General features: G+C 44.7%; 2 protein-coding genes across 2 annotated transcripts in view; both read right to left on the reverse strand.

Annotated features, from left to right (window-relative positions):
• Window positions 1–10845, reverse strand: part of IQCE (IQ motif containing E) — a 36554-nt gene extending 25709 nt beyond the window's left edge. The window contains exons 1-8 of the mRNA XM_083413572.1: window positions 10617–10845; window positions 6801–6848; window positions 5680–5722; window positions 5110–5250; window positions 4117–4251; window positions 3529–3599; window positions 2205–2318; window positions 1266–1316 (exon numbers count right to left, since the gene is read on the reverse strand). Coding sequence (XP_083269698.1) covers window positions 1266–1316; window positions 2205–2318; window positions 3529–3599; window positions 4117–4251; window positions 5110–5250; window positions 5680–5722; window positions 6801–6848; window positions 10617–10658 — 645 coding nt within the window. The 5' untranslated portion in view covers window positions 10659–10845. The remainder of the gene's footprint in view (window positions 1–1265; window positions 1317–2204; window positions 2319–3528; window positions 3600–4116; window positions 4252–5109; window positions 5251–5679; window positions 5723–6800; window positions 6849–10616) is intronic.
• CARD11 (caspase recruitment domain family member 11) overlaps window positions 1–11462 on the reverse strand; it is a 324316-nt gene that overhangs the window by 94342 nt on the left and 218512 nt on the right. The window lies entirely within an intron of this gene.

Consider the following 11462-nt stretch of genomic DNA (forward strand, 5'->3'; position numbering starts at 1 on the left):
AAAAGGCAGGTCAATATGACCCTCCTGAGACAAAGGGATCAACTGGGAATACAACAAAATAAAGGAAAGGAAAACAGGAAACCACCTTTCCCTCTTTCTACCAAAGTTCCCCAGCATCCTCTTCTCTGGGTGCTGTGTCTCAGTCTCATTATCTATTTTCCTGACCTTCAATACAACCTTTATGCGGGTGACCTTTAGCTCTGCTGTTCTTCACTCAACCTTTCCATTCCTCTCTTGCCTCAATCTCTGCTGCTTTCTTCACCACCTCTCATTGGACGGGTGCCCATTTCCCTCAAGCTTAGCTGTACTAAAATGGAGCTGTTTTCTTCTTGCTTATCAGCCCTTTTTAACCTCACATTGATAATCTGGTTCTCTGTTCTCCTCCTCCCTTTTTTATTTATTTTTTTAAAAGCCATTCTCTTCCTTTTTCTGCTGATGTCCAGTCTCTTGCCAGGTCTTGTCTTTTCAAGACAAGACCACGTAATACATTTGGCATTTTCTCTTCCCTTTTTACAGACATTACCAACACTTTAATCCACCCTCTTATTATTTTCTGCTCTGATTATTGCAATTCTTCTCTTGTTGGTCTTCCTGCGTCAACTCTTAGGCCACTTCACTTTACCATAACATGCTGCTGCTAGTTTGGTATTTTCTTTTTCACTCCTATTATTTTGTGCCATTCTCCTCGCTGGCTTCCCCCCCCTTATTGTATAAGCCTCTTGCATTTACTACTGAGCATCTTGATGGTCCTGCCCCACCTTCTTTCCCCAGATGCTTTTCCTTGGACCCTTTGCTCTGCTACTCTTCTAGTTTTGCCCCCCATTGCCTTCTCTATTCCCTGCCTGTTTCTCTCTGCATCTCCCCAGGGCTCGAATTAGCCTTTCACCTGACACCCACCTCTCTTCCGCCTTAGACCATCCATTCATCCTGGCATATTCTGGCCTCTCCTGCCTACTTACTTGATTTTCCTCTTTAACGCTTCTTGTCTTTATTCTTCGGCTGCAAGCCTAGAGGAAGGTTCTGTGTTCATTTTTGTAGTGTGCTTTGCAATTCAGGGCAATTTAATAAACCGAGTTCTGAATCCAGATGCAAGCACATCCACATTAAAAACAAAAGAAAACCTTCTGGCATTTCACGAGCACTTTCACCTTGTGTACTGTAATACACAGTTGAGCCACATGGTCACTCTACAAACCCAGTATGTTCTGGTCCACCAACAATTCTTAAGCTAGAAAGGAAGATGGGGGAAAGAGAAGGCACAATACCGAGCTGGTATCATTTTTCTGCTCTGTCCGCATCCAGCCAAATTCAGACCACTGTAAAAACAAGAACATTAATATTATTCACTATTCACAAAGTGTTTCATGAACCCAAGTGCTTTGCACAAGATAAAAAATGAAGATGGACCCTTTTCATAGCAATTCATGTCCTTTTATTGTGATCCTCACCAAAAAAAAATTATCCCCAACTTGCAGACTTGAGGGGAGTGGGGTGGCTGAGGCTAAAAATAGAAATTGGCTTGCCTAAGATCATCTAGTGAGATCATAGTAGAGGAAAAATTTGAACCAGGCACCTTTCTTGGGACAAAATACAGCCCCATGCTTCTAGCTCTCGCTGACAAACTTTCACTACATTCCTCAAGCTGCCACCCTCCAGACTTTCTGGCTATAAATAGACCAAGGTATGGACTGAGGGCACATGATGCAGCTGTCTTTGTGAAGCAAAGCAGGTCTGGGTCTGGTCACTGCCTGGATGAGACACTAGGTGTCTGCTGCCTTGAGTCCGATGGTGAAAGGAAGGTAGGAAGGGATATAAATTTTTAAAGGACAAAAATGTTGCCAGAGTTGTGCAACTGGAATCTTTAATTTTGTATTACTATTTTTTACAGAGCAACCATTATATCTTTTGGGGGTATAAGGTTTATTATTATTGTTGTTGTTGTTGTGATTTCATTATATAATGTTTCTAAAACAGTGAGCACCCATTACATCAAGGTGATTTACAACAGTAAAGCAGGCATTTCTCTCTATCCTACAATTGTACAAATAAAACAAACAAATACTACAGACAGACAATACTGTGCCTTTCTTGCCCCAGTTAGGAAGTATTTTCTTTGTCCTGTTTAGAAAACCAAGAGCGAAGTGTATAGATTCAAACATTCTCCCTCAATTGCATTTTTTTTTACCCAGGAGCGCACAACTCACCCTGGAGGGATCCAGCAGCTGTTCAATCTGTTTGTCCTTTCGGTTGTTTTCCTCTTCGAGTCGCCGAAGCTTGGTTTTCATCCGATCTGCTTCACTTTTCTGGGCTTGTATTGTCTGTAACAAAGATGGTTTGTGGGCACTACTTGTGCTGACTTAAGAGGAGCACAGCTGGATCAGGCCCATGGCCCATCTAGTGTGAGATTATCAGATTTTTTTCAATGAATCCGGGGACACTTTTCAACTTCAGTAGGAATGATAGGATTTTGTCAGGGGGCTGATTTGTAAATCCGGGGACTGTCCCCGGGAAACGGGGACACCTGGTAACCTTAATCTAGTCCAGCATCCTGTTCTCACAGCAATCTCCCCTCCTGCAGTTTCGAGCCACTGGCATTCACAGCCACACTGCCTGACAGTGGAGCCAGAACATCCATTCCGACAAATTTCTCCTTGCAGCTCCACGGTAAATAAACATCAGTGACATTCTTCCTTTTGCATTTGCTTGTTGTTGTTGTTTTTACAAAAGCAAAACAGAACTGCCGGCCCCCAGATCTCAAAAATCAGAACAGAACTAATGGAGAGGGTAGATGAAGCAATAAAAACCCCCCACAATTCTTTACCCAGGCTCCCTGCCCTGCGCAGCATCCTTCCCCCATTCCCACAGCTCCATCTCGCTTTCTCCACTGTGCCAGAAGGCCTTCCATGCAACCAGGGAATGGGAAACTGGAGATGATGTGCTAAATGACAGGGCAGTGGAAGTCAGAATATGAGGTCAAGGAATATGGAAGTAGAAGGCAAACAGGAAGGGAAAGTGGTTCAGCCCAAACAGGGGCCCTGGGTGGGAAACCCAGCCAGACAGGCGGAGTATAAATAAATATATTATTATTATTATTATTATTATTATTATTATTATTATTGGAGCCCAATTACTATTTCCTCCTGGAAATCCTGCCAGCAGCTGTTCAGATCCTGAGCAGATACTCCCAACAGAGTTGCAGAAATTTCTTTGCATCCATTAAGACCAAGCTCCACCCCCCACCACTGAGAGTCTTCAGAAACTGCATTTTGCATGGTGCAGAGACAGAGGCATCAAGTCAAGACATGCTTGTTTCTTCAGGCCTATGAAAATGGCGGAAGGAAGACCTAAGGTGCTGTTGGATTTCCTTTTGACTTTGCTTTAAAAAACAACCTACTTCATGTATATTGTCGGTTTTCTTATCTCTGTACTAGAGCATGCATTTTATAAAATATTGTGTACCACCCTGGACACCTTTGGGTTGAAAGGTGCAATAGAAAAAAATAAGTATGTAGAGTTTGTGATCCATACCTTCTTTAATTCAATTATCTCATCATACATATCTTCTTTTTCTTTGTAGTCTGGGGTTCCAGGGATGTAGCCTGGAAAAGATCATCCCCAAATAAATAAATGGGAGCCGAAAGGAATGGTAGAAATATTCCAAGACTGCAATGACTTCCTGTCCATTATAAAACCCCCAGAAAACAACCGAGACAGTTGATTTTTACAATTTTTGCAAGTTTAAAAAGATGCACCTGTTGCAAACTCACTGGAGCATTTACCTTTAATTAAAATTGTATACCACTTATATTTCCTATTGCACCTAGACTTATTGTCCTTGCAAGTTTACGAAGAATATTTTAGTTGAGATTCCTGCATTCCAGGGGGTTGGACTAGATGACCCTTGGGGTCCCTTCCAACTCTACAATCCTATGATTCTAAGAATTTATTTATGTCACAAGTTTATTGACGGGCACCGAGAGGACCAAAACAGATCTTCCTTGCTTCAGAAGTCCTTGAAAGCACATGAAGGTTTTCTCAAGGTTAAGCTACCCTGAAATGCGACCTGTTCGCCATTACGGATCATCCTAAAGCTGCTATTCCCTTTTTGTGACTCACCACTGCAGGCAGAGCGAGCGTGTTTTGGCTTCTTCATGCCCAAAGCTTCCTTCAGATACTCTGGTGTGCTGCCAGGGAGAGTGGTAAGCACAGGACCCACGTCAGGGTCCGACTTCGTCTGGTTCATCCAAGCACCTAGGGGAGAACGCAGCAGAGTTGACGGCGCACATATCTGAATTGCTACAGAAAAACAAAAGCAGTGCAGCCCAGGAGGTGTGAAGGTTGTGAAGTGGCTGAAAGAGTGGCAAGTCACAGTCACCGGACAAAGCAATGTGTAATCTACATGCGGCAAGGACAGAGCTGGCAGAGGTGATGCGTCATCCTATGGCAAAGCAACTGATGTTCAATGGTAACAGAATAACCCCTAGGTCACTTGGGAGGAGCCCATTGGTAGCTCCTCCCAGAAAGTGGGACAGGGCTGGTAGGAGCTCCTCCCACTTTGGATACTCTTTTTTACCTTCACGGCATGGGAAAGACATATATCGCCCTTGTTCCCACATCTCAAAGAGGTCCATAGATAGCAACACCCCAGTGGTCCTGGGCCCTAAGGAAGTTAGATTGGCTTCAACCAGAGCCAGGGCCTTTTCAACTCTGGCTCCGGCCTGGTGGAACGCTCTGCCTCATGAGACCAGGGCCCTGCAGGATCTGATTTCTTTCCGCAGGGCCTGTAAGACAGAGTTGTTCCGCCTGGCCTTTGGCTTGGAGCCAATTTGATTCCCTCCCTCCCTCTCTTTTTTCTTCTCCTCCTGCGATGAGGCTACATTTTAATATTTTAATGCTCCATTATTTTAATGTTGTATTTTATTTTTGTTTTTAAGTTGTAATCATTCACCTTGTTTTTATTATTGCTTGTAAGCCGCTCTGAGCCCGGCCTTGGTTGGGGAGGGCGGGGTATAAATAAAAATTATTATTATTATTATCATTATTATTATCATTATTATAAAAGATTATGCAGTAAGAAGCTTGTAAGGAACTGATTTTGCATGTGGATACCTTGCTTGAACGATCCGTTCCACAGCTGCCTTGATGCTTTAACCAAGGGGATTTCAAAGTGCTTACTGTCTGTGCCCTTCAAGGTTCTCAGAAATCCAGCCTTTTTAGAATGGAAACATGTGCTAGAGGTGTATGGAGACTCTAAGGCAAGAAAAGAAACACACACCTGTCAGTGCTACAGATTAAAACTGAAGCAGCAACAAGCTTCTAACATTTCATCTGAGTAAAGCTGCAAAGGATGTATGAACTAATTGCCTTAGAATTGCTACTTGGATATAGGAGGCTCTTGTTCAGAGTAATGTACATATAATGAGAAGTATGTAAACCACAAGATAATAAAAGGCTGAATTCCTTAGCCAGGTAAGAAAGCAGCCAGTAATATTTATCTTAGAGCTTATCTTCCTATCTTAAAGCTTTTTTGGAGAGACCATTCAATTCCCTATCCCAGCACGCTCAGACTCTCCTCCCCATTGCACTGAAGCATATTTCATGCTAGAGAACGACAGACAATCAGATGTCACATTGTCATTAGGTGGTTTCAGGGAAAGGGAAAGGTCTAGTCATGCTTACTTGGTGATTTTGGAGGCTTGCGAGATGTTTTCTTCTTCAGTTTCTGAAAGAAATATTTATTTGGCACTGAAATTCACCAGTTTCATTGGTTTGGATTCACATGATGGCTACAAACAGTATATTTATTTTCTGAGCAGGGAACAACAGCGCCACTGCCATTATACGTATGCAGAAAGTGGGGTTCTAATTAGTCAGCCAGGTTTACTAAAATTCCAAAACTTTATCAACAAATCGCTAACCTGAAAGCTGAAATTTTCATCAAAATAAGTTAATAAAATAGGAACAGGGAACTTGCGGCCCTTCAGATGATGCTGGACTCAGGAGTTGTTGTTGTCCAACAACAGCTGAAGCACCACATGCTCCCTCTCTGTGCAATAAACAAGACAATACCTTACGATGCTGTAAAAGTAAAACATCTAATTTTGTTCCTTGTCCAGGTTTCTCACTTAAACTTCCATATTACAGTATTACACACACACACACACACACACACACACACACACCAGGGACAAAGTAAAGCCCACTTATTTTTGTAAAAAAAGGCTTACTACTAACAGCTTCTTATATATTAGCAACTACTACTAGAGCAATGAATGCTGCAGATTTGGGATTAGTGGAGTGGACCAGAGAAATACCCAGATGAGTCCAGAATTGTTGCCTGGAAACAAACAGTCACAATAGATGAAACAAATTCACACCTACATGCCTGATATTAAGTTTGCTGCTGGGGGAAAAAAACTACCACATTATATAACTGGAGAAAATTCCTCCCAAGGTGTTTTAAAAACTCAAGATCACCTACACCAATATCACCATGCTCTGCACAAATAAGCCCAAATGGAATATTATGAATACTGTTATGAAACTAACTGTAGTTTGTTGAAAACCAGGATCCCATGATATGACCATGAGGCTAAGCTGGGATTCCTTAAAAATGAAATGAAACTCTGTCAAATGTTTAGCTCTAGGCCACGGGGAGGAAGGCGAGTGCCAGCCTGACAATTTGGCTTGCTCTGGGCTCATCCACAGACCACTTGAGCCTGGTTTACCATTGTATGAAAGCGCAGTCACTGAAAGGGTATGTAAAGTGTACAGAAAGAGAACATCCTTGTAAAACTCACCGTTTCTGTGTCAGATTCAAACGTCATTGCAGAAAGACTGTCCTCTGCCTGCAGAATAAAAATGCATACGTATAGGACTTTTTCTGCATGCGAACCTGCGGCTTTCTAGATACTGTTGGACTCCAACCCCCACCAGGCCCAGCCAGCATCTCCATGCTCAGGGATTATGGGAGCTGTAGTCCAGCAATGTCTGATGGGCCCTGGGTTCCCTGTCCCTGAACTTCTTCCTAATGTCCTGGCAACATTCAGAGGCACCAGATTTCAACTCAAATCTGCTTGCATGAATTTCCAGGAGAGCTGTGGAAATACATGACACAATGTTTTTAGTAAGGCCGGGGTGTGTGTGTTTGGATTTAGTCTCATTTCCCAATATTTTTAAAATTTCCTTTAAAAATAGTGGAGTTGTCCCCCACCTGTTTTTTGCAAATAGATCACTCTCTATGGAAGTACCTTGCAGTTCATTTCTGCTGCTGCTGCTTTCACCAATCCTTATAAGCCCCACCAGTCTGGTCCTTAGGTTAGATCTAGATTTTGCTTTGTGTAAAAGGCAGAATTGCGGGGGGGGGGGGGGGTAGGCTGGTATTTACAGCCTGGATAGCGGGATGAAGAGATAAACTGACTTCCTGGTGGCTCACTGCAGGCAGACACGGGCCACACAGCGCATCACAGAGTTTTTAATTTCCTGAAGTCACATTCTTCAAGGCATACTGGCAGATTATTTTTTTGCTATCCTTCAGGCATCTGATCTCAGGCTATATCTCCCTATCCAATTTGCCCTGCAATGTTAGTGAGTGATCAGACTGTGAAAGAGGCAAGAACCGCAGAGCTTGAAGGCAGATGGATAACCACCTCCAGGAGAGTGGAGCAGAGGCAGAAATTTCTAAGAGCTGGTCTCTCCCATTACCTGGGAGGAATTAAATGAAAGAGATATAAATCTCAAGAGACAGTGATGGAACAACTTTCAGAAGAAGATTTCAGTTGTGCTAATGCAAAGAACAGAAAACACAGCAATCTGCACGTCACAGATAGCTTAGACAGAAGAACTAAGGGGGTGTTTGACTGGTTTAAGCAGCAGATTAATCAACTGAAACTTTAGGCGATGCCTCTATTTTATAGTGGTCAGGAAATTTTAATCCACGGAGTTATAAATTATGCCTATGGGGACACTTTACTTCTAATAAACATTGCAATAACAATAAAGACTGATTTTGTTCTTTTTGATGTGAGCCACATTTGTCTGAAAAGGAGAAGAAAAAATGCGGTAAATAAATTGTGAGGCTTCACTTTAATTCCAAATCTGGACATAAATGATAAATAAACCACCTAAGGCTACACTCCTATGCATGGTTACCTGGAACTAAGCCCCACTGAACACATTGGAAATTACCTCTGAGTGAACACGCATAGGACTGAGCTTTCCCTCTGATCTGCTCATAGACATTTGAGGGTAAGGCTTGCACACAAGGTTATAAAGATAACATATGAGATGTTATGACAAAGTTGTGGGATATTCCTAAAGTAAGCTCATTCTAATTCTTGCACAGGGCTCTGGTAAAAGGCACTGCAATTTAAAGCTAGTCCTCTTACCACATGATAGAAGTGCAAGGACCATATTCCCAGCTGTGTAGAGTAGTGGTTAAAGCAGCCATAGGCAAACTCGGCCCTCCAGATGTTTTGGGACTACAACTCCCATCATCCCTAGCTAACAGGACCAGTGGACAGGGATGATGGGAGTTGTAGTCCCAACATCTGGAGGGCCGAATTTGCCTATGTCTGGTTACAGTGTCAGGCTAGGCCCTTGGAGACCAGGGTTCAAATCTCCACTTGGTCATGAAGCTCACTGGGTGACCTCTGGACTAGTTACTACCTCTCAGTCTAACTTACTCACAGGGTCATTGTGGGGATTAAATGAGGTGGGGCAGATCTAGAAATAAACTCAATGAGCACTGTGGAAAAGACTAAATTCAAGACATCAGGAGGATAGAAGGGGCAGAGGCTTGGTGCCTTTGTGTGACCCTGGGATCACTGGCACGCACAAGAAGGTATTTGTCATAGAAGATAGGTCTGTCAATTGCTATAGACCATTGCAGTGGAAAAAAACCTGCTTTATGTACCAGATACTGAGGACAAACAACAGAATATGGGCACGGCTTTCAAGTCCAGCTTGTGACTGGTTGCCGTTGGAAGCAATTCTGAACACAAAAGTTCCATCTAGTTGTAGGGAAGCTTGTCCAAATTTGCATAAGCCTTTAAGCCACCACCGCACCTTGTAGTAGTAAGGCCCACAAATTAATATTGCATCACCTATTGTGCTGGGTGACCGCAATGGGTTATTAAAAGGGAAGCAGAAAGATTTGTCCTCCATATTTTTTCTCAGCTAAAAAGCTCGAGTTTCATGCAGGTCAATGTTTACTTGTAAGTTCTTGTGAAGCTTCCCCCACAAAATCCTGGGGGCTGCAGTCTGTTAAGGGTGCAGAGTTTTTGGGATATGCCCGTTTTCCATTCTACAGTTACAATATCCAGAGTTCCCTGAGAATGAGAGAGACTGTTAAACCACTCTGGGAACCGTAGTTGTAGGAGGGGAGCAGGAGGCCTCCTACTCACTCTTTGCATCCCTAACAAACTACAGCTCCCATAATTCTCGGTGAGGAAGCCACAACTGTTTAAAGCAGCATCGCGTGCTTTACATGTCCAGTGTGAATGTGGCCTTAGCCTTTATGAACAGTGCAGGCCTATTTGTTGTTTTGAAGGATGGATTCATTTATTTCTTAGGTTTGTCAGCGTAGGTGGGTGGGAGACAGAGATGAGGAGTTGCCACCTGTCCTGTATAATACAGGATCGTCCCGTTTATTTCAATGTAAAATGCTATGTCCTGTATTGATACAGTTTTGCCCTGTATTTCAGGTCTTCTCCCTCTCTCTCTCTGCCATATTAGGGACCTTCTCCAAACGGATGTGTTGGAAAGGGGGCGTGAAAGGCTGTGTGTTATTTAAGCTCTGGGTCGCAAAGCACAGGCGGATTTACAAATCCATGCGTTTGTGTGTGATAAATTCCAGAGGAGCCATCCTGTGAGGCTGCAATAGATTGCAACAGGTTGCTTTGAAGTCACTTTGTGAACACGTCCCCCGCCCCCCAAATCGTCCACCCACCACCCTGTCCTGTCTTTTGCCAGAGCAAAGGGGGCAGCTCAGGGCCGGATTTAGGTTTGTCAGGCCCTCAGCTACTGAAGGTAATGGGGCCCTTTATATGTCCAGCTGTCCTTTGTCAACAACAAATGGTCGCTTTTTGTGTTGAATAGGTGCTATATAGTAATTTATGGACCTAATAGGTATCTAAAGCCATTTGCACATAACAAAATATGTATTGTATCAAAGTAATTGTTGAAGTGAAATACAATTTTGGAAATGTACATCCAGTTGTTTTTTTCCTTTAATTTTTTGGGGGCCCCCAAGAGAGTGGGGCCCTAAGCTATAGCTTGTTTAGCTTATACGTAAATCCGGCACTGGGGCAGCTGAGGGATCCCACGCAGGGATGGGGCAACCCTTGACCCTCCTGCTGCCCCAGAGGAAGCCCCCCTGAGTTCAATGGAGGGGCGGATAGTGGGGGCCTCGCGGGGGGGGTGGAGAGGGAGATGTTGCCTCCCCCCTCGCCATAAGGCTTGGCTGGGCCGCAGCTGCCCCCTTCCTCGACCCCCGGCCTCCAGCCCCACCAGGCCTCCCCTCAGCCGGGAGAGGAGAGGCGTAGGAGAGGCTCCCTTTCCCCCAAGGCCGGCCTGCCTGTCTGCCGGGAGAGCTTTCCCCCTTCCTCGCCCCTCACCAGCTCCCGCTCCGCGGCGGCCTCGTCGGGGCTCTGAGACATAGCGGGGAAGCGCCGGCCGGGCCAGCGAAACCACCATTTCACCCCAGGCGGCAGCGGCCCTTCCTCCGACTCCGGCGGCCTTTCCTCGCCACTTCCGGGTTTCCGGCTCCATGGCAACCTGCCGCGGCAACCAGGACCCGGATGGGGGGCGGGGCCAGCCCGGGCCGAGAGGCTCCGCCTCCGGAGTTGACAATCAAATGCGCGGGCCGAACGAGAGCTTGCCCGAAGTGACGCGCTTGCTGCTGGTTGAGAGGCGCGCAGGCGCAGAAGCGAGCGCAGGCTGGCTCCGGGGAGAGGATCCCCTGCCGCTGCTGCTGCTCTTGGCTTGGGCGTGCAGGGCAATGGGGAGACGGGAAGAGAGAATGTGCACAGGATCTGGCCGCGCGGCTGCCCGCTGTCCCGATCCTAAGTGTTTAAAGCTTCCCCCCCCCTTAATGTGCTATCGTTTTATTTGTATGTAGGCCAAAGAAGCCCCGTCCCCAAGGCAGCTCACAAAAATAAATAAATCATCATCATCTTTTTATTTGTATGCCGCCTTTCCATAGTTGAAACTATGCTCAAGGCGGCTTACAACATGACAAGATTTGCAGAATTACAAACGTAACAGAAGCCATAAACAATAAATCAAACACATCAAAAAGGACACAACCAAATGGAAACAATTTCCACTTAAATAATAAGATCTAAAACTAAAGATACAACAATAATATCAATAACAGCAACCACTCTCTCAACCCCATCCCCCAAACAATACTCCAGCCTGAGAATATGTTTGACAGCCTCAGCTTTTGTAGCTGGAATCAT

Source organism: Podarcis tiliguerta (assembly GCF_965153285.1).
Source record: "Podarcis tiliguerta genome assembly, chromosome: 14".
NCBI lineage: Eukaryota > Metazoa > Chordata > Lepidosauria > Squamata > Lacertidae > Podarcis > Podarcis tiliguerta.